General features: G+C 39.7%; 1 protein-coding gene and 1 long non-coding RNA gene across 2 annotated transcripts in view; one reads left to right on the top strand and one right to left on the bottom strand.

The window, feature by feature from the left end:
• The window catches only part of GRTP1 (growth hormone regulated TBC protein 1), a 38,652-nt gene that overhangs the window by 7,040 nt on the left and 5,823 nt on the right, over window positions 1–25,789 (top strand). The window contains exons 3-5 of the mRNA XM_080376345.1: window positions 1,679–1,837; window positions 6,978–7,102; window positions 10,336–10,432. Of these exons, the coding sequence (XP_080232471.1) occupies window positions 1,679–1,837; window positions 6,978–7,102; window positions 10,336–10,432 (381 nt within the window). The remainder of the gene's footprint in view (window positions 1–1,678; window positions 1,838–6,977; window positions 7,103–10,335; window positions 10,433–25,789) is intronic.
• On the bottom strand, window positions 4,293–6,970 carry LOC308059275. The gene is made up of 2 exons (XR_013926187.1): window positions 5,747–6,970; window positions 4,293–5,693 (listed from the first exon to the last, which is right to left on the bottom strand). It is a non-coding gene; the product is annotated as an uncharacterized lncRNA (long non-coding RNA).

Raw genomic sequence — 25,789 nt, 5'->3', positions numbered from 1 at the left:
TACCTCTGGAATGATAGGTTAGAATATGATAATCCAGCAATTTAGCCAGTAAGTTTGCTTCTAGAGATGTTCACAGGCTCATCCAGATGTCTGTTCTTGACCTAAATGGGACTGGTTCCTCATACTCATTTCTGCATTTGCTATGTCCATCTATAGGATTTCTTGAACATTAGAGTTCAAAATCTTGTAAAAAGGATGAAGCGGGGATTATTAAACAACCATGCAAACAAATTATTTCCAGCCTGTCTAAAAAGGTTGTAGTTGATGTTACTTTACAGCTAAAAAAACAGTAGAGATTGTAACCCATAGTATAAATCTTCATTGAAAAGCTTAACAAAAACTGTACCCTGCAGACCAGGTGTTTATTGCAAATGTTAAGGGTAGGAGTGTTTGAGAGAAACCACCAGATTTTAGGTGGGTGAAATGCCCATTAGAGATGCACAGATCTCTCTGCTCACACTGGGAAAAGCAGCTTTAGTTCCTAGAGGATAGACAGCTGCAATTAGGTGGAAAGTATTTAGAAGGTGCCTGGCTGAGTGGTTGTAAAACCTTGTTTCACTCTGCTGTTTTTAAGGCCTTTAATTCAGGCAGCGTTTATTTTGAGTTACCAGTCTTTGTGATTGGATAAAACCAGGTTAGGTAATAATATTTTGTGTTTGTGTGTGGGCGGAATTTAGGGAGGAGAACTTGATACTGTAATTCATACAGCCTCATTCATTATAGTAAGAAGCATCTGGTTCCTTTGTCAGTTTCTTCACCCTGGAAAAATCTGAAGGATCTCAGACACTTGGCTTTTTGGGTCAGAAGGGGTAATGATGATTTAGGATTATATACCGATAAGCAGCATTGGCTCCCTATTCATATTTTTTCATACCATTCCTTGGATAAAGCTGTTTTGGCTGTCATTAGCCTGATGCTTCTTCCTGCAATCTTGCATCCTAGTTATTTACACTGAATCATCTGTTTAAAAAAAAGACACCCAAAGCACACTCTGGTGATGAATATGATGCAGGAGATAAGAGCTACTTTAGATTTGAAAAGACTTCTTCAGTTATTCTAGGAAAAGTCATCTGCTGCTCACTTGCATCTCCAGTTCTTCCAGAGGCTTATTGAGAGGGTAGCACATACTTCATACTCCTCAGTTTCTGCTGTGATTTCAGTGATCAGGTGCTAAGCTGAAATCCTAGAGTTAGGTTAACATAGCTGTTTATGCTAGAGCATAATCAAGCAAACAGGCAGGACTATCGTGTTGGAGGTCACTGGTAATGTATGGAAGGAAAAAGTCAGTGCTTGTCTGAATGAAAAAGGACAAAGATCAAGGAGAAACTTGGCTGTTCTTATCTCCATCTGGAAAGGTGGGAAGAAGAGGAAAGGAATCAAAATCTTAATGGGGGGATAGAGGAGGGAAGAAAGCCTGCATCTGGAGATCTGTATGGGGAATCTGACTGGCAAGAGCTTAGGAGTGAATCTAAAATATACTACATAGCTGAGAAGGAAATGCTTATCCTAAATGGTAGCATAGAAGGGAAAGCATAATAATCACTAGTTAAGAGTTCTCCTGCGAGTTCTCAACTTTCTGTTGCTAATTTCCAAAAGGAAAAAAAACAGCTAGATTTTTCATTTATTTATTTATTTTTAAAAAACCCACCAAACAAACCCCAAATTTCTTTTTTTGCAGTGAAGAGATATATCAGGAAAGGCATCCCCAATGAACACCGTGCATTGATCTGGATGATTGTGAGTGGGGCCCAAACCAACATGGAACAAAACCCTGGATATTACCACAGGCTGCTTGAAGGAGAGAAGAATGACAAGTTGGTTGAAGCAATCAAAACAGGTTGTTGTCCTGATAAAACTGTTTACCCGTGTTTATCCATCCTATGTCCTTACATGTAAGAAAACAAGTTATGTCATGGAAAACTTACATTTCTGTAGTGGTTTCAGTGCTGAATTAACATGTAAATTAGATTAGACTTAAGCTCTTTAACAGCACAGATCTTTCCAGGTTCATCATGGGGTCAAAAGCAGTAAGGAAGGTTAGAAGTTATTTGGGTAGGTACAGAGGACAAACTAGAAAACACTCTTATGTCATCTCCTAAGTGATTGAAAAGTTATTATTTTGTACCATGAAACCTGCCTTTGGGTCTGTTTCTCCTTACTTCTGTTCCAGTAGGATGCTGGAAGAGCAGACGGGATGGTTTAAGATGTGGTACAGTGTCTGTATGAGGCAGGTTTTCTCAGCAGTCTTCTTCCTCAAGTTGAAAAGCTGCTGACAGAGCTGTATGAATTATAAATGGTCTGCAGAAGGTGAATGGGGAGCAATTGTTACTTGTTTCTTGTAACATAAGAACAAAGGATACTGAACGAAATTTGCCATGCTGCAGGTTGAGAAGAGCATACCACTGAACTGTGGCACTTGTTGCTGGAGGGTGCTGCTGAGGCCACGAGTGTGAACTGGTTTAAAAAGGCATTTGACAAACTGAGGGGTGGGGAAATCCACCTGATGCATGAAACCCTAAGCACTAAATTTAAATCCCTGAAAGAAGGGAAGTGGAGGAGGAGAAATAGCCCATCTTTGCTAATCCAGTTTCATATGCGCTGTGAACGTTGATCAGTGGCTAATATTGTTGACAGGGTATTAGGGCAACCAGACCTTAGACTGGCCTGCTGGGTGTTTAAAAGAGGCAATAGGGAAGGGACAAGCAAGTAGAAGTTTGATGTAACTGGTATTTGTCCTGAAGATTCTCAACCTGCTGCAGCAGAGCTTTTGTAGAGAAGCTTGTATTGGCAGTATTGCTCAATTAAGGAGTCAAGAGGCTGGGCTGTGCTCGACAAGCACAGTGCTGAAGCTGTTTGGTTAGAATGGCAAGTGTGGTTGCTATCTTCTGCCCCTTGAAAAAGCCAAGTAGTTAAAGTTGGGGCTTTATGGACTTTTATTAGAGTTGGATAACCATCTGAATGCTTTTTGGTTTATGCCGAGTTTCTCTTCTGCCTTTCCCCACAACACCAGCAGCAGCACTGTGGGCTTTTGGGACTGCATGCCTTAGTAAGGCATTTTGGAGCATAAACTTTCATTTTCCTACAAATTTGAAGTCTAGTCAGAAATCTTCAGGCCCATATCCTGCTCAGAACTAGAAATGGTAGAGCTCTGACTGAATACAGAGGGACCTACTAAGATGACTTTTGAAAGCCAGCCTTGGTAAGGGCCTGGAGAAGGATCAAACTGTATTCATTTGGGTACAATTGCCGCAAGAGGGATTTGCGAATAATTCCTCTTCCAGTACTAGACAATGACGTGAAGGGTCTTATCATGACAGTAGGTGGCTTTTCACACAGGTTATACCATGCAATAAAAATATTTCTGTGGGGGAGGAAACATAATGGCTGAAGATAAAGATTTATTTGTGAATTATGGAGGAAATAAAGTTTTGGAAGAGCTGCTGCATCAATTTTAAGACTGCAGAAGAGAAAACTCACAAGGAGCAAATGAGGGAAGGGATAAAGAAAAATGGCTTGGAGGGTTTTATTGGAGAAAAAAGTGCTAGATTTCCCTTCAGAAAGGAAGAAACAATGTGAACATGTGAGGGATGGAAGGAGCAAAATACTTAAGGTGAATGGAAACTTGGTGTTTAATAAACTTGATGTTCCTGTTGGTTGTGCAGATTTTATAGTGGGCTTTAGCTGAGGACTGTTTCGGTGTGAGTTGTCTGATGGTGTTTCTGCCTGTGATTTTTTTCCCATCACTGTAGTTGGCTTTGATGGTAAACTAAACTAAGATGTGGAATCTTGCTGCTGTTTACTTCCCATGTCTCCAATTTCCAAAATTTTCAGGCAGTTGTGCTGGTTTTAGTCCTACGGTCTAGCTGTAAAGTTATAGCCCAGGACTATGCTACAGTTTAAAAACAACAGAACAGCAGCCATGCTTTCTTTTTTCTAGGGAGAAGGGCAGGAGGACAAGGCCTACCAAAGACTTTATTTCAAATTCAATTTAAAACATGAGTCAGGGCCAATGTGTCCTGTTTCTTTTGCATGCCCAGAAGCAGCAGGTATTTGGAACTCAGTCTCAGTACAGGAATGTCTTTAATGGGATATAATCAGGTTAAAATGTGCAGGTAGACTGTAAAGAAGTAGTTTAATCTTTAAAGAAAGATCTAATTAGTGATAGCAATAGAAGTATTTTGGCTAAATAAATCTAAACTGTCATTTCACCATTTTTACCCCTTAACTTGCTGATTCTTGACTGATGGGTTTTATTGCTGATCTTGTTGTAGATGATCTTTGCTGTTTGAGCATACTTTTTTTTTTTTTTTTTGTAAGAGAAGTGTAGGAGAGAGCAGGCTTCTTACTTTAAACAGAAAAATGAGTTTAAAGAGTGCAGGTCTCTAAATTTTGATGGAAATTTTCATGGCTTGGTTTATGTACACATTTAGAAGGGCATGCATTCCTACTGCGCTTTGTTATTCATGCCCTATTATAGTAAAGTTTAGTAAGACAAATTATGTCGGCAGGGTAAAATGTGGCTGTCTTCCTAACACAAAGGCTACACATGCTGGTTACAAAAAGGCTTGGGTGTAAGTTGATGTAGTTTCCTTGCAGTAAGCCACGCTTAGGCCAGGCCATTGAATTTCAAAGTATGTCTGTGTCTGCAAGATCTCTCACATGTGCATGCAGCTAATCTCCACGTTTCCACTCTTGTGTTTAGTGAGGAGTGGTAGGTGTTGTGAAACCCAGGGTCTGATATTTATCAGCCAGTCCCCCAAGCCTGCACTGCACAGTGTGACTGCTGGCATAAGGATCTGACTGCATGGTTTGGATCAGGGGTCCTCAAACTACGGCCCGCAGGCCAGGTGTAGTAAAGTGGGGGTAAGTGCTCAAGTCAAATGAACAGCTCTTGCCTGCTCTTGCCATTTGCTTCAAGTCATCTCTGGCAGGCGTCTTGCAGTATGGCAAAACATACCAGTTTGTGTGCGCTTGGGGAGTGGGTTGACTTCCCTCACCTTGCAGTCAGAGGAGCCTCAGAAGCGGAGGAAGAGGGAGAGCATGCAAGTGGAGCAGAAAGAGGATGATGGAGAGTGAGACCCACCACACTTTGTGCGCTCAAGATAATAATCTGGCACAAGGAGTCCTGTGAGACCATGCCCCATGTCTTCTATTAAGGATAAAGACTTCTGGCTCTTGTATCTTGTTTTTGTCTGTGTGCCCTCCCCCTAGACTAAAATACTGTTATTAAATATAAATGAAAGTTTTAAGTCCTTCATAAAATTAGGGAGGACTTCCCCCAGTCCTTGTGGCAAAAACATACTCTGCAATCAAAAAGCAAATTGCAACTGATTCTCTCAACTGCAAACCTTTCTCGGGTTGTGAAATTAAAGATTAGTTCAGTATGAGTAGTCTTTCCTCTGTATGTGATGGACTCTTTGTACTCCTCCCTCACCCTTGTTCTGCGTGGCTGAGGGGAAAAGCCATAACTGAAATGTCAGCATTAAACTTTTCTGTAACATCCAGCACATACTTTAATAAACAACAAATTTTAATTATCCAAATACTATGCTGCTCTTCCTGCTAAGAAGAAACAAAACAAATTTATCTATCCTATAACTGGCTATTGCTCAAGTCCTTTTAAAAATGTCTTTTTCCTTGTGTTTTTCTTTTCAGTTACATGAGAGGTGAAGTATTTCCCTGCCATCCCATTTCTGTAAATGATTTGTTCATTTTAAAAGGAAGAAATAGTCATTTGTGAGATAACTTTTTAATGCTTGTAACTTCCATTCACTACTCGTGATTTGGGTAGCTTTCTTCCTTTGGTTGCTTACAGCTCAACTTTGTGTCAAAGCTGTAACAGTAACAGACTTCTTCCTTTGTGCAGGAAAAGGCTGATAAGAAGTGATAACTTAACAGTAATGTTGTTACTGTTTGGTGGTGGTTTTTTTTTTTAACTTGAACCCAATATTTTTTTTTGTTAAATATAACCAAAACAACTATTTGTATTTTATTAATAAGTCTTAGGTTTTGAAAATCTTCAAAGTTACTTTTCAACAGGATTTTTCTCCCCAACTTGAACTTCTGAAAATCAAATGCACAAGTCTGGACTAGTGGCCTTGGGTTCCCTGTTTATAGAGTGAAGCAGGCCCAAAATTAACTGCCTGTTTCTTTCCAGCAACTAAAGGGAGTTTGGGTGACTAGCTCAAACTTGTGTGTCTGATTTTTGGACTTTTGTAAGGAGAGATGAGTCCTACTGTTCATGTTTGGTCTGGCAGAAATGAATGTTCTGAAATGTCAGTAATTGCATAGTCCTTACTTCGCTTAGGATTGATTTTGAAACAGGTGGGATGTGTTCTGCTACTTGGATATCAAAAAATCACTCTACTTCTCTTGGTGATCTCGCACTAATGAAGAAACAACTTTTCTCACGGCCACACTGTGGAGAAATTAAAAAAAAAAACAAACCCACTTTTAAAAGGTGATTTCAAGTGGAATTCACTAACTGCAGGAACAGGACTGGTTTTTTAGCTGTTTGGGACTGTGTGGTAGAAGTTCACTGAATAAATCAGTCGAAAGTTAATCTGATTTGTTATGAGGATATGCTTTCCTAGAGGTGCAGCTCATTTCATGCCAATTGGCTAGATAAATTTGGTATGTGTTGTTTCTGTCAGACTAAATGTCTGGTTTGCTTTCATTTAGACTTTTGCAGTCAGATGTTGACAGAGTCCAATCTGAGGAGACTTTCTTTAGTCCTTCTTGAAACTGACTTCTGTATACGAACAGTATTAATCTTTCTAGAAATAGATTATCCTTGAGTGCAGATGGCCTGTTAGCCAAAACAGAGGTAAAGCTGTTTCTTAACATTCGTCTACCAAAACTACAGTGTAGTGAGCCATAGTGAAGTTTCAGTTGCATTTCAGAAGAGCTGTAAGGGTTTATTTGGAAAGTGAAGGAGGAAATGGCTCTTAATTTTGGTCTTTTTCCTTTTTGTCTAGACATGAACAGAACATTTCCAGATAACGTAAAATTCCGCAAAACTGCTGATCCTTGTTTGCAGCATACACTCTACAACGTATTGGTAGCATATGGGCATCATAATAAAGCAGTAGGATATTGTCAGGTACGTAATCACTCTGTTTTAAGCAATGGTACATTTCACCAATGGTAATTGTTCTTGTCCATTAGAATGTGCGTTTTCAGAAGCAGATCCACAAACTATTTCTGTTATTAAAATGGCCCGAGGAGTAGGGGGAAGTGATATCGCTTTAGGCAAGTTCAGATGTCCTTGTGAGTTTCTCTGTGACCTTTTTTGTAGCTAGCTTGATTATGTTTAGTTCCATTTGTTAGCTGCAAAATAAATGTTTTGTCACACATGGTTGTATCAAGATTAGTTGCTTCAGAGAAGGAGTAAGCAAGCTTGCCTTTCCTTCTTCCTCCCTCCTGCCATCTTTCCCAAAACAGTCCTTGTCAAGTACAAGGCATGAGATCTAAATTTCCTTTGTTTTCACTGTTGCATTTTTAAAAATACAGGAAGACTAGCGTTCATGTAACATTGCATAGTTGGGGAGGTGGTAGCATTCATTTAGTGCAATCTCCCTGTATGGACAGGTAAGTAGGAAGAAAATTTGTTTGAAATTCAAGCTGGTATTGCTTAGATGGCAGCTGAAAAAAGCCTCTGTTGTTGCTGCCAAGTACTGTAAGGGTTCTTGTGGGACTCAAGCTAAAGGTTGATTCATGCCAATCAAGAAAGAAGCGGCCGTCTTTTAAGATCATAAGGAAGCAGGAACTGTCATGAGCAAAATGTGTTTTCAGTTCACTTAAGCCCTTTCCTCTCTCCTCCCCTTCCTTGTCAAGGATATGTGTGCTAACCTATACCTCATGTTAGTTGAGAAAGTTAGTACAGTAAATACAACTGTTCCAAAGTTAAAGAATATGAATTGTGTTTCTTGAAATCTGGAGAGGAGAAGACTTAGATTTAAACCTAGACTGAGATCACTATAAAATATTCTTTTTGTGTATCCCAACCTGGTTTAGTACAGAAGTTATTTGAAAAATGAAAAAAAAAATATATAAAAGATGAACTATTTCTATTATTTTCAGTATGATGTATTTATTAAACTATAATTTTAATATTTTGAGACTAACAGAAGAGGGAGAATTATGAATACTCTTTTGTAAGTGTCAGGCTTCTGTATGGAGGTAGTTATACCCACAAACATACACAACTTCTAAACCACGCTAGCTTCTACCCAAAATGCATGTTCAATTGTTACTGGAAAGTTTTGGTACATTAACTGTCTAGTGGACGTTTTAACTTGGCATTATGAACACTGAAGATGAAGAACGATGACTTACAAAGCCTTATGTGATTTCTTTTTACCTCTGGTCTCCTTATAGGATGAATGTTATCTTTTCTGACTAAATAATTAGAACATAACCCAAAAGCCAGCCTTTCCTTTCCAAGGCATGTTGTAAATCAAACAAAAAATCACCTTTTCTGCTAGCGAAGCAGCAGACTTCATGAAGATAGATACAGTGATACCCACTGCATGACAGGAGAGATCCTGTGAACGCTAGAAAACACAGAGTGAGAAATGATTTTTTTTCCTGTGTTTTGCAGGGCTTTGACTGACTTGAAAGCTCTTAAGGGGTCATTTCCATAATGCTAGTGCATTTGTGGTGCTTACTGGCATTTAAGTCTCCCATGTGGGAGTGTATTAGGCTTTGCATTGTCATGCTGTGACATGGTGCAGTGTTGTCTACCCTGGTATAACTAGCGAAATTCAGTGTCTTGTGAACATATGCTCCAGAGTAGTTTTTGGTCCATGCCACGTTAAATGCCAAACGGTTTCTTGTCACCATAGATGTGACAGAAGCTGCCAGCGTGAAAACAAATAGTTGCCTTCCTAACTGGAAGGCCAAGCACCATGTAAGGTCTATCCAAGCCATTTGTGTAACAAGTGCAGTGGTGACGCAAAGCTTGAAAATGAAACATTGGAGAAGATGCAGTCCTAATATTACCATGTTCTGGCAGTTTTGCAAAGCCTTCTGAGGTGGGACAGGTGAATCAGACCTGTGGAATGCAAGAAAGGAGATCTCGGTTCAGAGAGGAAGTTGCAGATTGCAGAGGCTGCGAGGGGTGTTCTTTTTGGTAGCTGCCATCTGGCTCCCAGCCATGATTGAGAGCACTGCGGAATAACCAGAGATGGTGCTGCCTGTGGCGGTAGACATACTGGAGAAGTCCAGCTTGGAGGGAGAGAGAGTGGGGAGAAGGCCAAAGAAAGGGATGAAACCAAAGAATGCAATGTAGCCAACACCAACCTTCATAGTCTATAAATATTTAAAGACAATTTTTGGTTAGCTTAGGAAGACCTGGGGCGGGGGGGGGGGGGGCTTGCACCTCAGAGGCAGCTTTTGTATATTGTTGTACTGAGGTGCTATGTTACTACAGTTGTCAGCTTGAGTATGTGTATGGAAAAGACATACTTAAAAAATGCATAAGGAAGTTAACTACTGTGCATGTAAATTGCTAATATTGCCATAATTAGCAATGTTATGGTAGATACAAGAAAAAAGTCCCTGTGACAGAAGCAGTGTGTTTACAGGGAGTACCAGTTTGTGACCTGTGTGTTCTGTATGCCACTTCTCCAGTCAGAAAAGGTCAGTAAGAGTTATGAAAATTGCACAGCTGGAATTTGGCCAGTCCTGGCTTGACTACATTTAACAATTTTTCTGGTAGCTCTGCCAGTCCCCCCACCTCCCAGTGTTTACCTTCTGTTTGCACATTGAAAGGCAGGGGCTAGAGTGGCCAGTCATTGACTAGCGTATGGAGTACTGGAGGTATTATGGAAGCAAATGATTTGTATACAGTCATTTGATGAGTTAAGCAGCAACAGCTTGTAAAAGCTGCTGGAGCTGCAACTTTTTACTGGAGTGTTGGGTTCAGGCATTCTACTTCTGCAGCTGCACTGCCTACACCTGCAGGTGTGTTGTGTTTACACTGCACATTTAATATGGCTGTGTCTTGGTTCTGGTCAAAGCAGTCTTCGGTTACACTGGGACAGGGCTTTGGGATTTCAAAAAAAAAAAAAAAAAAAAAAGGAAAATTGAAGGCAAATTATAGACTACTAAGCTTTTGCTTTTAATTTTCCTCTCCTTGATCTCTGTTAATAATTCTTGTGAGCTCTTGTCATGCAGGTTTAATAGCTTACTCAATCGGTGGCCTTTATTATGAGATTTTACTTAATATGCCCCCTATGTAGAAATGTAGCAATTTAGCCCTTAATCAAAAGAAATAAACTAGAAACTCTTAAGATAAATGTATTTGTCTTAAACCCCTTCTTTCTATTTCAGGGCATGAACTTCATAGCTGGATACCTGATTCTTATTACAAAGAATGAAGAGGAGTCCTTTTGGTTGCTAGATGCTCTTATTGGAAGAATATTGCCTGGTATGCTAAAAACACATGTAGTTGTATACTGGAGCTTAGCTTTCATCTTTTGAGTTCTCAGTTTTTAGACATTTTAGATGTTAAAATGGACTTGCATATACTGAAGGTTTTCTAGGGTCCTGGAAACACAGGACAAAGACACAGCACAGAGGCAAAACTTGTCTGTTTTATAGTTAGATTTTAGTCTTGATGCAGTGGTTTATGTATGTGTTAATTTGCAGTCCTACTTCTCACTCCCTACTTACATTTGTTAAGTAGATCTCTTCCTGTATCAGTATGATGCCAGGGAACAGGACTTGCAAAGGTATCTGGGATTTGGCACTTCTGGTTGCAGGAATATGATATGAGACAGGAAGCAGCGACTGCAGAGCAGAGTGAAGATGAGAGGTGTGCACAGTCTGAGCACTGAGCCTGAAGCAGGGATGCCCAGTGGCTTGGCAGGAGGCAGCGTGAGCTTTCTTCAGAGGTATTTGGCAAGGTGGTAGTAGTTTCTACTGTCCTGTGCTGAGCGGGGATGTCTTGGGCACTTTACATGTTGCGATTTTGCAAGGAAGCAAACAAATGTCAAAATCCCTGTCTTTGTATAGGAAGTTCTTGTCAAAGCTCTGTTACAATCAGTGGTGATCTGGCCAGGCTGGTCAATGGAGTCCAGAGGGAAATTCAGCACACCCTGAACTACAGGCAGTATCTACATCTGGTCAGTTCAGTAACTCTCTCTGTTCCCTTGCCTCAATCTCTGGGTTCACAGAAGGTGTTTACACAATGTATTTTGCCCCATGTATAAGCTGAATCTCACTGCATGTGTGAAGTAGTTTAAAACCAGAAGCAGGCATCAGGCACAGCTATATATTATACTCCTGTGAAATACATTTGGATATGTTTTTAGTATTTAATTATAGACTAAGAATGGTTTCATCATTAATTTCCAATAGCATTGCCCAGGACTGACTACAGCTACTTCTGTAATGTAGAGCCATACTCAAAATGGAAAACTAATTTTTCTATAAGGAGGCTTTGAAATTCCTTATTGGTCTAGTTTTGCTTTTCAACAGATCTTAATCTTAAATGGTTGGAGACTGAATTCAGTATTACAGTGTCAGCTAAGTGCTGGTCAAGGAGATTAAGGTTGATGCTTTCCTTTCTGCTTCTTCCTGTTATTGTTTAAGATTAAACAACAACAAAAAAATATATATAATTTTTGATTCCTTATGGAACAGAAAGGAAAGATTTGGAGAAAGAAAAAAAAGAGCTGAGAGAGTCTTTTCATGTTTTTGAACTGCTGTAAGAAATTAATCTTTTACAGTGAATATACCATGTAGGAACTGAGATTTTCCTTGCATATGAGCAGAGCGTTTGAACTTTCTTTGCAGACTGAAAGAGTAGACACAGGTAGGGAGTGCTGTGACTTGTGGAATCGATCTGCAAATATTTGAGGTTTTGCAGCCTTGAAGTTGTCTTTTAAGCTATAAAAACAGTGTAAAGAAATCAACCGTCTGTTGCTTTCATTCAGCCTTGAGAGCTGTAAGCTGTGCAAACAGGTAGCAGACAGGGCTGCTGTCTGCCGCATGACCTGCCACTGGCGGACATGGGTGGATGTCTTTCCGTTGGCATCACTGTGTGAGGGGTAGAGCCCTCCGGTATAAGGCAAGTTGTATTGTAAAATGATGTGTGGCAACTTTTGCTTTTAATCTTTTTGATAGTCTTACATGTTTTTATTTGGGGCAAAGGAGTAGGTTCAGAATTTTTTATTCATTGTTTTTGGTAGGCAATTTACTCTAGTTTGTCATAAAACCTTTAGTTCTTGTATATCCTTCTCTACTTTGCTGATACCTAAATGACAAAAGTTGCTCATGTTTTTCCCTCTTAGTTGTTGAATTTATCTTACACCAGTAGCACTGGTGATGGGGGAAAAAAAACTCATAATGTGAAAGGCAACTACTGTGTGTGAAGGAGATGTAAATTTAGTGAAGTTGTATTTATAGATATATTTTTTACTACCCTATTTACAGATATATTTTTACTACTCTGTAACAAAAGTCTTGTTACAGACTGGTCTGGGTTCAGTACATGCAATACAAGCATCCATCTGAGGTGCTTAAGTTGAAAACATGCATGCTTACGTTTCTTTGATAGTCAATGGGCAGGGGAATAGATATCTAATCAGAACTGCTGATCCGAGTGTGCCCCTTTCCCCTTCACAGTCAGTTTTAAGAAAGCTTGAGGTGTCCCTTCCAGCTTGGGTGCTTCAACAAGAGCTCATATGAGGTGGTATGAATCTTTTGTGTAGTAAAAATACTTGTACTGAGTAATGCAAGGCTTCACTGTCAGAAAACTTGTTGCTGACAGTCTTTTTTTTTTTTAACCAACTTTTTAAAAAATATTTTTTCGCTTTTATTCCCAGTGCCTTCCTATATCATGCTTGAATTGTACATTTATAAGATTAATAGCATGATGGATAAAATAATTGGCATAATTTCAGTGAAATACTGTGTGTATATACGTGAGAGAGAGATCAGACAGACAGGCAAACTGTATCCATAAAGGAACTTATTCAGGTAGGTAATCACTACCCTTCTGGTAGCAGTGCAAGGTACAGCACATTTCAGGTTAAAGCCCTACAGGTATTTGTTGGGGAAGCAGAGAAACATTGTATTCTCCAGATCTTCGGAGGGAAAATTAGCAATCTTTTTTTGTGGGATGCCAACAGTTAATTAGCCAACGTTTTTCCTTTAGTTTTGTTGCGGGTGCTCTTTTCTTGATCTGTTTGCATTATAATATATGTTTTCCCCTTTCATTTCAACAAATATGCCTCCAGGTCATGTCCTCATTTTCCAATGTGTCCTGTTGTTGCCAGTTAAATCGATGGTGATGTAGGGCAACCTAGAAATCCCTTCTCTGCCCTCTGCAGTGTCCTTATGAATGCTTCCTTCCCCCTGCCCACACACATTTAACTACATTGAACAGTTGCTCTAGTACCTTGATGCTGACAGCATTTTTTTTGGTCGGCAGATGAACCAGGCCAGCCACAGATCAATATCATTGTTTGAAAAATGCAGAATGCGATAGATGGGAGCGTTAGTGGCAGCTTTCTGGGAAGTGACAGAGAAGAGCGCCCAAAGCTATGGCTTACCTCCCCATTTGCACTGTTTTGTACATCTGGGTGGAGGTATGTACCATAGAATATGATGAAGGCCTGACTGCTCCACCCGCTGACAAAAGGAGGACAATTAGGGAATGGAACCCCATCAGCAGAGGTTTTCTGGCTGAATTGTTCCGTTATGCCCAAGTGGAGTTGGCTGTCTCTTCCAGCTGTGCTAGCAAAAATCACAGCTTGGTTTGTTGGTATGTGGAGTTTTCCACGATGTTCATCTGGCTGAACATTGCGCTACTGGGTATGGCTGGGTGAGGCCAGAAAGATTCTTCTCCTGCTGAAGGCAAGCCCGTAGTCTACTGCCTGTTGTGTCTGTCAGCTGCTCAGACAGGGATTTGGGGGGATTAAGACCGTATCTTGTTTAAACACAGCAAGGCAGAAGAGAATTATTGTTTAACTGAAGTTTTGGGTGTTACCAAGATCTTTCATTCCCAGGTTCATTCAAAACAGATGGCTGGAGCAGACAGTATTGCCCACAAGAAGCAGTATGGATTCAATTCAAGCTCAGAGTGGACGCGCCTGCAGTTTGTATTCAGCATAGCTCTAGTGGTTCTGTTCTGTTCATCACTCTGGTTCTTGTTGAGAAATTATTTTGTTCTGTTGAGGAAATACTGGGGAGGTTGCTTTAGAAAGCATCAGGTAGGTGGGGAACTTTTTAACTGTGGTACTTTGGTATGTAATTTAAGGAGCATGTTTGTAATGTTTACATGTTTGTGATTAAATGGTGAGTTTAAGAGAAGAAAAACTTGACAATTTGGACTCCCTTTAGTATGGCAGTTATGTTTATATATAGCAGAACAATTCCCCCCCCCCCTTCAGTGGTTCTCAGTCTTGAAAGCAGCAGTGTTTATCAAGCTATATGCCAATTAGTCTACTAGACTGTTATACTGGAGTTATTTACTCCTACTGAAACCCACTTATAAAGTACTTCTCCAATGGTTGAGAGGTCTTATGATTTCTGCACTAGCCTGGTCATGGCCAATTTTATATCCTTTTATTCTTGTGCCAATGTTGACTTTTAGGGTAAAAAATGCCCCCCCCCCCCCCCCCCCCCCCTTGTGCTTACCTTTCATGTATTTGTAGGATACAGTCAAGTCATTTTACAGTTCTTTTGCTTCAGTCAAACTCTTCACTGTTCCTGTTTTGGCCTAATAGTTAGTTTGTGTGCTTGTTCCAATTTTAATTTTTTTTCCCTTTTCCCCACTTGATCACAATGGCACCCTTTTTTTCCAGTGGGACATGTGCTAGTGCCTTCTGCAGTGGTATTATTGCTCTTTTCACAGCTGAAAGTGTTTTATTTGAGACAGAAAAACTGTAGGATCTTCCTTGCTTTTTTTCCCTTGTGGCACTCTGTTTTTGATTTATGATGTCAGTAATAATGCATGTGCTATTACTCGTCTCTCATTGTCAACAGATGGTTTTTTCCACAGCTTATATGAATTCATAACACCTTTTTGCTGACCTTTATTTGCACATTCTTGTCCTTGTTATTTTTTATATCATCATGTCTCTCTTACTCCAATCTTTTCACTATGTTACTCTGTTGTTCCTTGCATATTGACATGGGACAGTATCTCTGTTTAGGATTCTTAAAAAATACCAGCTTTTTATTTTTCTCCAACAATGTTAATAAAGATCTTACATTAGATGTAGCCTACAAGCATTCTTCAAGGATCAGTCTAACAACTGTCCTTCAGCCTGGTGCTTCTTAGCCTTTTGTCTTTTAAATATTTTTTTTTTTTACCCGCATGTATTGACTGGTTGTTTATAAATGACTAAAAATAAGAACAGAGTTTTGCATGATGAAATAGTCACCAAAGTAGTAAGACTGCACTGAACTAACTGGCTTTATCTGCAAGGACACAAGGTACAATGCAAAAACCACTTTTGTCAGTAGCTTAGCAACTGCTGGTTAAGACAAATACCTGTTATCTCAACATGCAGACATTTAACATTTCTGTTTTGAGCTCTCTATGGTTCTCAGTTCATAGACTTGCATGTGTCAGCCATAGACTGGTGTTGTGTAAGAGATTAGGCATAGTAAGACACATGAATATTTGAACTGAATAACAACATAGTTACATATCAAACTCTTGTATATCCTTCTCTTTTGAGATTAATGTTATAACAGTCTTTCAAGTCCCATCATACAGACTTCCAGGTTTGAAGGCAAGGGCCACTTGAGAAATGCAGAATGCTGTACTACCTTTACAGTGTTTCTGTTTAGACTGCTTGCTTTAATTGCAGTTAAGCATGTATTTATTTCATTCTTGTGGCTGAATTTATTTTAATACCCTGATGGCTATTGCCAGGGAGCCTCTGAATGCAGAACTGGCTAGGCAGCTGTGTCTTTTAAGACCTGCTTCTCCAAAGGGGAGTGGAACTTCTTTTCACATGAAGCATTGTATTCAGCTCTGCAGGTAAAAGTCACTGCTAGACATGACTTGAGCTGAATTTGCAGCCTGTGATGAAAAGCATGTCCTTTCATAGACAAGACTTGAGCACCACAGACATGTGCCTTTGGTGTGGAAAGCTCCTTGCTATGTATAACATGCATGACCTCATGCTTGCAAAGTAGGTTTTGATAACCAAGCTTTTTTATAGCACCACCCACCCAGAAAATTCCAGCAAATTGATCAGTTCTAGGCTGTTTGCTTATCTTCCTCTGGCAGCACCCAACTACAGGGCCATGAGCTGGCAGAGTTCTTGCTTATTCTTGGAGAGTTCCTTTGTGATCACGTGTGAAGCCATAGCAGTGCCCACCTCTGGAGCACATCACATCTGCTGCTAGGAGAGAGGAATGTTTGCCTGGTAGGCCGAATAATTAGTTTTGAAATATGGGACTCCAACATGCTTAACTGTTAACCAGTAGCCATGATGAAAGCGTTAATGTTTGAACATCATAGGTCAGTTGTACTTACCTAGGAATTAAGCATACAGTGTCCTGTTAAGCTCAAGGCGGAACGTAGGAGCCATCGTGTGCCTGTATTTAGAAACCATGATAAGCCTGAAATGCTTATTACTTACAAATCTGAACTGCTAGGGGACTTGGGAGACTTCAGCAAGCAGGACATGAGTAACTGACATTTTTCTTCTTTAAAATTATGTATATAGTTATACTTTTGGAATATATTGGAATTTCCTGTATGTATTGTAAGCCCACCCCTTGTCCCCAAATCACAAGCCTCATCAATAAAAGAACAAGCTCAGTATTTAGTAGGTGTACTTTAGGTAGCTGGGTAGAAAACTTACGTTTTTTTCTAGACAGAAATGTCCTGTATATGACAAGAATATACATGTTGTCAGCCTTACTTTTGTGAGGAAACATGCTAAGTTTCAGCTATGCAGCAAAAGGACCCATAGTGTTTAAAAATGCTGAAGAATATTGTGTTCCTTGATATGGCTGTATTTACACTGGAAGCAGGACCTAAATGATTTATTCCACCCAAAAAAGTCAAGTATGCCTCTTTCCTTCTAGCAAGCAAGCCTTATATTAGTGTGATTTCATTATGTTGAACTTGAGGTATCTTCAGTAGGCCCTCTGTGCTACTCTGGATGGGATTGCAGCCTTTGGGTATCTGTGCAAGTAGTGGTATTTGCCTATTTATCTCCCCAGTAAATCAGAGTTTCATCCCTTCCAAAAGTCACCAGCAAAATAAACTTTTCAAAAGAAATCTTAGTTCATTTAGGACTGATCAAAGGTAGAATTTCCTGGCTGCGTACAAAGGAGGAAGGTAGACAGAGTGATAGAAACACAGAAGTGTGGGTTTGGGGGAAGAGGTTTTTTTTGTTGTTTTTGTTTTTTTTTTTTCCTGTGTAAAAACCAATTAGTGGCCAAGCCTTAGCATGCAGTACCATGCTTGCTTAGTTTGTCCTTTGTTTTATTGGAATAGTCATGTTGGAGGGATGTTCTTTTTTCGGTGGGGTTTTTTGTTTGTTTTTTAAAATTTTTAGCTAATGGCTCTAGTCATAAAAGCACTAATGTGTATGTGTGGTATTGCAACTATAGTTTTGGCAGAGCTGTCTTCATGTTAAAGGGATTGTGCTATTCTAACTGTGGAATTAAAACATAGGCATAAAGCCAAAGTAGTTTATTTCATTCCTCATAGCATTTTTTTTTTACCTTCTAATGGCCAGCTAGGGCTCTGCATGTTCACTTACAATTTTAGTAAAGCAACCTTCCTGAATATATCACTTTGACAGCAAGAAGCATAATATAATTGCTGACAAATGTATAATGGGGTTATGGTGCTCAATGCAGATCCTAATACACAGTTTTGTATTTTAACTTGAAAGTTGCCATAAGCTATATTCATATGCTTGAAGTAATCTCTGCGTTAAATACCAAGACTCCTAAAACTGGAAATGTAACTGGATTTGCTGTACAAGAAACCAGCTGAGGAAACAGTGGTATTTCCTCCCATTCCCTCTGCAGCAGACTCGTTTGGCTAGAGCTCATCTTTGTGAAAGGTCCCAGACTTCGTCTGAATGAGAGACCCTACCACCACTCCTAATAGTGTATTCAAACTATAAATCACTCTTATTAAAAATGTTTGGTATACTTTTTATTGGAATTTATCTTGTCATAACTTGTAGCTGTTGCTTCTTTTTAGAGACTTCCTCTTACTATATTGAAAAGCCCATAATGCTTACGGTGTTTTCTCTATGAAGTGATCAAGTTTGTTTTTCATTTCCCTTGTATAAATTTATACAAGTAGAGAAGTTCCTTACAGAGCTCGATTTTTTTTTTTTTTTTTTTTTTTTTTGTAAGTAGTGTTTGTAATCTATCTTTTCCCACATCCTTTCTAGTTCTTCAACTTTCTGCCTTAAATGTGAATATCGGAGCTCGATAAGTTTTCTAACCTCAGTTTTGCTAATGTCATATACAGAGATGACACATTCTCTCCTTGAGTAGTGAATATATCTATGGATTACTTTGGCTTTTCCTGAGCTAAGATGTGCTTACTCTGGATTCATCATATTTGGAACTTAAGATACTACAGCATTGTTTATTTGAAATTGCTCAACTGTATTATCAAGGTTTTTTTTCTAATATGGCATAGTATAAAGAAGCACTGACAGCAGGCTTTGATATTGTTTCAAAATAATATACTGTACTGCATATCCAGCATATATGTATTTGTGGAAGGAGATGTGCTTTGGTAGTAAAGGAAAATATATGAAGAAAATGATGTGCAGAGCACAGTGGTAACTTTTGTCTACATAATAGTACAAGAAGTGACTGTTTAGTTTGAGATGCTTAAGAAATACAACCATACTTGTTTTGTGTGTTTTATATTCAGAAGATTTGCATGCTTTACTAAGCTTTCAATTAATGGCTAGTGGAGCATTCTCATTTGGTCCTCTTACAGTTTTAAAGCCTGTTGCTTCAAGGTTAAAATTAATTCTCGTTAGCTTCTTCAAGCTTGAAGTAAGAGGATTGTGGCTTTCATTCCCATTGGCTTCAGACTGAAGGTTTGGATTGGTTTCCCTCTCCAAACAGCAGGCTAGAACTGTATGTGTCTGTCCAGCTCTCTATTTTAAGCCTCCTACTTCTGTTCCAGTCTTTTAAGTAATATGCTTGGTAGTTCCCATGGCGTGACTGTAGTGTTCTTGTAAAGAGGTGAAGAAACTGTAATGCTGGTGGTTTTAAGTGAGAGAATATAAATGCTGTGGTTTGTGCTGAGTTGTTAAGAATAATCTTGTCAGTGCAGTGAACTGATAAAATAGCTATTCTTCCTAATCCTGTAGAGGACTTTAAAAAGCCACAGATCCAGGAATCCTTATTCAGCTCAAGTCATCAGTCATTAAAACTCACTGTACAATTGTAAACTAATTTAAAAAAAAAAAAATAACGTTTGTTTCCTCTACAGGCATGACAAGCAGTCGTGGTAATCTTCAGTGCTTGTTCATTAATTTCCTCTCCATTTGAGGAAACCGGTGTTAAAAGTCTGTCAAAGGGTTTTGTGAATTAAAAGCCTTGGCTCCTGGGACCATCATCAACCCAGTAAGCTGCAGCCTTCTCCAAAGCATGGAACTTCTTAGACTGGCACAATTCATAGAGTGCAATGACTGGAGTCAGGCCAGGCCATTTAGAAACAGCCAAGTGGTGAATAACTCATGTCTGTTGGTGTCTATCAGCTCACTGAAACTACAGGAAAAAAAACCCTATCCACAAAAGGAACAATTCCAATGGTAGTGGATACGAAAAGGGGGAAGAGGGAAGAAAGCTGTCCAACGGAATTTTTCTCAGTTATATTTAACCTGTATGAGAACACTTTGGTAGCTATAACTTTAGTCTGGACTAGGTTTTAATGATGCAAACGTTTCTACTGAGCAGTACATTAAATAAATAAACTAGCCAGTTTCATTCTCCTTAACTAGAATTTCTGGCAGTTGTGTTTCTGCTTTCTAACATGCTGTGCACTTCAGTTTGTTTCTCTGAATTTACACAGTGAATCTTTGTTTCTTTGTATTTCATCTCTGCCTTCTATAATGTCTAGAAGGATATAATGTTTGCCTTTCTTTCTGTTTTCTTTATAATTAAGAAGCATCCTTCAATTTCCAAATGGTAGCTACTACATCTGCTCAGAATCCCACTGTGCTGTGTGAAAGAGCCGTTTGGTTTCCTATTTGCTTTCTGCTCCACAAGATCCACTTTCCAAGTTTGGGTTCAGAAGCAAAAGATAAATACAGGCAGATGGGGTTACATAGAAACACTCAAATACTGCCTCTTTGTGCTTGCTGAAAAGTTGTTAATGGTAAATCATTTTTCAAAAATCTATTATTCTAAATTTTGGGTAATCTCAGTATCACAACAAACAAGCATCCATAAAATCCTTGCACATTCTTCCTCTCCCCCCACCCCCTCTTCCCCCTGGTTTTTTATTTCAAGGTGGTTCTTCCACCCAAAGGAAATGGGCCTTGGTTATGGTTTGTTTTTTTTTTTTTTAAAGCTGATCGTTCAATTGTGAACAATATGGCTACTGCTGGTTCTGGTGTGAGTTCAGTACCTCAGGACAGACGTTCCGGTTCAGTGAAGGAAAAATAAAATGTGGCTTGAGCCTCTTTTGGGTTTGTAGTTGATTCCCCCTGCCCAGTTCCCTGGAGGATTAGGAATTTAGGTGTTAAAAATAACATAGAGTTCAGCTTGCTGCTTAACATATATCTGAGGATATCACTTTGGCCAGGACACCTGCAGGGGGTTACTTTGGCCTGATATTGCAAAAAGAATTGGCAGTACTCTTGGCTTTCCTCCTTTTCCTGTTTTGACTTTCTGGTTTCCTCTCAAACATAGGTTGTCCAACTTTTTATGCCAGGCTCATGATGTAGATTCTTAGAAGACCTATTGCACCTTTTTGGACTATCCCGTGGTAGAAATAAAATAGCAGAACATTGCCCTGCATTCTTGGACAAAACAGGCTGACAGTTGCCAACAGGGGGAATGAGTCAATAGTTTGTGTAGGGATAGCATAAATGGTATTTAGATGCTCTGAAGGTGAGAAAGGACTGTCTGACCTCTGTGTAACTGATGAAATTCATTCCATGTGTTGCATGAAGTTCATAAACTTGACCGTGACAGCATATCTTTTTGGGAAGGAAAGCTTTGTGCTGCCAAGATTGTTTAAAATAACCCCTGTGCTCAGTAACACGCAAACAGAGAAGTTCTGTAGTGAAGGATTACGGAAGAGGATTTTTTCCCACAAAGGCATATGGTGGAATCTGTTTCTGTTATGACTTGAGATGTAGAACTGAATGGTTTTCATGAGGTTGGCCAGTTCTGTTCACGGCAACCTCTGCTTTTGCCTGCCAGCATTGAGGCCTGCTCTGTTTGTCTCTTCTGGATTCCAGTGAAGTCCAGTAGCAAATGGTAATGTGCATCTACAGCAAGGAGACATTTTTTAATCTCACATGTTGGTTTAAAAATGAACCATTTTTGCCTGTTTGAGGGGAGGAGAGAGAACATTAATTCCCCACCCTGGCTCTCATGGACATTATAAATGTGTTCTTGTCAATAAAATACTTTGTGGCTTATGACTGGGAAAAGTTAAACCAGCTAATTTTTAATTTTTCAGTTTGGTTAAATAAACTGGATCACCAAGACAAATCACTTGGTTTGTCCCAGGCTGGGTTATATAGGCTTTCGAAATAATAGTTAGAAATGCTGGAAGATAAGTAGCAGAGCTGAGGTCTTGTCTTGGGTATTTCTGTAACACTAAGAATTTGTATCATCGTGTCAGTTCCTGTAGGAGTATTTATATTTAACCTGACATATGCACAGCAGACTTGAAGGATTCTTTTTTAACTTCAGCAGCTCTGACTTGTAGAGGTAACTTAAGGCTATAAGAGTACTGCTTCTTAAACTTTTATTTTTGGAACCTCTTAATCTATTTGTTATGGAGAACAAGGTCACGCAGTCCCTACAAGCTTTATCCTTATTTCCTGCAAATCTCATTATTGCTCTGGAGCACAAGCAGCGAGTTATGTCTCGGTTCTGGATGTGCTGGTAGGATTCAGGGAGGTGCTAATTATTGTGATGGAGAGACAGTGAAATGTCATTTAAGGAATATCTCTTTGCCAGATACCGAGCTAGAACAGGTTTCAAGCTCAGTGACAACATGCCACAGTCAGTGCAGTGTTAGTAAGAAAAAGCCTTTTGAACAAGGAAGAAAGTCCCTTCATCTAGTCACCTGTGTTGTACAGAAGCAATAAAGTACCTGGCAGCTGGTGAAGCTGGCTTTTCCTTTTTGCTGCTTGACTCCAAGAGGAAGAGAAGCTGACGATTCCAGCAGAGCCATGGAGCTGCACTGCTGTTTGGAGTCAGGACCCTGCTGAGGAAGGGGAAACTTCCACGTGGGGTGCTGCCTGCGTTGCCCTCTGCTACTCTCTTGGGCACTCCTAAACATAGCAAGACAGCCAAAACTCAGAGGCAGGCACCAGGAACAACAGACTAGGCAAAGCAGGTGCATGTGGGTAAGCAACAGGCAAAGGAAGGCTGAGAGGAAAGTACGGAAAGCCTAGGACCAGTTTAGCACACATCTTGGGAACATGGCATTTTGTATTAGGAAACTTATTTTTCATCTAGACATTTTTCTGGAATTTAATAATAATAATTTAATAATAGACTATAATAATAATTTATAAGGCAATATTTCATTTGTTGCTTTCCAGAAGATGATGATGAAAAGTAATGTAGTATTTGATCACCTAAATGTTACCATTATCAGTTCCATGTGACAATTTGATGAATAAAAGGAAGCAATCTGGCTTTGTGGTTTTTCAGGGGGATGCTATATTATCAGAGGACGTTCCTATAAACCAACCTAGATCAACAGATACACAATATAATTAGCCTACATTTGATTACTTTTTAAATTATTATTAGTAAGTGGCAGATTGGGAGCAGTTACTGACTCAGGTCTGTTCTGTATTTTGCTAGATTATTGAGAGGGAAAATAATTAATATGCTAATTAAATGTGGATCGTGCAAATCTAGAAATTTTAAGTAATGAGTAAGATAAGACATGGAAGGAACATAAAGCTAATGTATTTTGATGATGGGTGAGTAAAAATAATTTGCTGCACAGTATCTTGTGGAAAAACAGCTTTGTGATGTGGGGGAGGGTTAGGCTTGTGTAGACTTGTTTGTAAACACCGATATCTTGACTTTAGGAGAGATTCTGGGCAGAGCAGCCAATTATAAAAGATTAGGAAAATAGGGCACACAGTGAAATGTTTGCAGCAAGGGCGGGCTGCAGGATTTTTGCTGAGGAGACATTTCCAGAAGACTTGGGGGCTGGGCATCCTCAGCAAGGAACAGAACAGAAGAGCTGCCGTAGGTTAAATGTTACCAAGCACTTAAGCACGGAACCAAGTACAAGATCATTTTCACTAGTGAGACCAGATGTGGACCATGAAAAGCGGCTCAGGCATGATGCTGGATCCTCTTCTGACTTGCCCGTGTAGTTCCGGGTATGCCTGCACAGACCTTACGACCTGGTGCGAGTGCCTGGGGCAGAGTGCAGGTGTGGGTGCTGCTGGCTGCACTCCTGAAGGCCTTCCTCCCCTCTGCGGGGGACACCACCCTCCGAAAACTGACAGTCGGGCTATCAGGTTAGGTCTGTGCCATCCCCTGGGCTACTGCAGTGCTGTTATGTCCCTTGTAAATCTTCTGTGGGTAAGTTTTACACAAATAGGGGGTCCTGCAGGAAGGAATGTTTCTGGAGACTTGGAAATGTGGCTTTTCTAATTTGAGGCACTAACTTTGTATATGTACATTTATGTAGAAAAGTCTATCTATACAGTAAAATTATATATTATAAGTTTGTATTAATTGTGTGTAATAATTGCAACTAATACCCACACTAACTATAATTAATATATCATAATTACATATTAAAAAGTCTTGGATGCATGTTCTTTTAATGTAACTTCTTTCTGTTGTGAACTAGCAGCTAATACCCTGGAAAAAACCTGCTATTCGGTTATTGGTATTTGCATAAAATCGTTAGTCACTCCTGCTTGTTTTGCAGTGACGCTGGGCTGAACATCGCAGTGCTGTGTGCCAGGGCGCACGGGGGCTGCTCCTGCTCCAAGAGGAACAGCAGGAGGCTGCCCCAGATAGATGAATAGTTCCTTTTTCCTTTCCGTCCGGCGCTACAATCTAACAAACTTGAATGACATTTTAATTTACACCAAGGCTTCCCAGCTGCTTGCTGCTTCAGTAATTCGAGGAGTGATATATCCAAGTTGCCTGGCTGTTAACTTTTTACTTGCCAGCTCTCAAAGAGCTGGGTGGGTGTCCGGTTGTGTTCTCACTGAGATCCTGACATTTACTTTGCTGTACAAATTAAAAATAGCAGCTGCTGTTGATTCCAGCATATCAGATGATTGCAGTAGAGCAGGGAGCATGTGGGCTGCTGTCCTTCCTCCTGAGGACACTTGCCAGTGGCAACTTGACGAAGTTTTAAGTACCCATGTGTCTCAGGAGCACAAAAAAGAAAAAAAAAAAAAGTTTGTGGATGTATGAGAAGAGGAGGAAGGGCAGGAAAGGGAAGGAGGTTTGGTCTGTTATCTGAAATGTGATTTGGTTTTCACTTACACTAAAGTAATTGTACTGTTTACGTTGTAAAAAAGGTTTACTCTGCCAGTTAATGTTACTTTACCTGCATTACAGCTCACAAATGAGCACGACGCTAACACAAAATATGCAGAGAGGTTTTTGTGTTGGCTTTGGAGGTCATGGTGTGGCTCTGGGTTTAGTACGCTTTTTCATGGGACTACTTGTGCTTTCGCTCTGAGGTTTCCCTACAAGCAACTGAAAGGCAAATGGTTAAAGAAATGTATATAGTGGCAGTGACTTTTACGTCTGTAGAGGAGTTTTACCCGTCATTCTTCAATGGGAGCAAAGAAAAAAGGTCACAGACAAAAAGCTGGATTCTAGAGGCTGAATGTGATGCTTCTTATTACCATACTGTAGATGTTCTGCAGTTTGACAGGGCAAATGTAGAGCAAATAGCTCCTGGGGTGGGAATTCTGTTCAAGAAAACCATTGACACAGGGAAAACTGAAATATTCAACTGTTCTTGTGATTTCGTTAGAGAAATTAAAGTGGTTATAAATGTACTGCATACTTTGGACATTTTCTTAAACTTGTTTGTGGCACTGGGAGGTTTAAAAAACTTATTTCAGACAAATGGGCTTTGCTCTTTCAGCTTCGTTTATCCCCATGTGAATCCTTGGCCTGTGCCGTGTATGTCTAGGAACCTTGGCAGAAACCAACAAAGTTTGAGAAATCTGAACTGTAGCTTTCCAGAATCAGTGAAGGAAAGAAACACAGAGAAAGGTGCTTGTGTCACCAGTTATTTCTTTCAGTAAATAATATAAATAACATAGGTCTTGCTAGCAAAGCACTAGTGAGTGACCAAGGATTGCTTCCCAGGGCTGGAGCAATCAAATCCAACTTAAATGATTCTGTCGACATCTAAACCAAAAACATGAATTCCTTAAATATCTGTGTAATTCTTGTCCTTTGCTGAACCATCTCAACTCTTAAGAAATAAAATTTTTCTTCCCTTAAGTATACCCGTAACTGCTTGTTTATAGAACTGAGATTATTGTCATTAAGCCTGCACCTTGGTAATGACAATGCTTACCCTATCAAACAGGCTGCGGAGTGACAGTTGGGTTGTGCTTCATTGTTCTTT

The sequence above is a fragment of the Falco punctatus genome, assembly GCF_963210335.1.
Source record: "Falco punctatus genome assembly, chromosome: 2".
Lineage (NCBI taxonomy): Eukaryota > Metazoa > Chordata > Aves > Falconiformes > Falconidae > Falco > Falco punctatus.
This window is presented reverse-complemented; position numbering and strand designations above follow the sequence as displayed.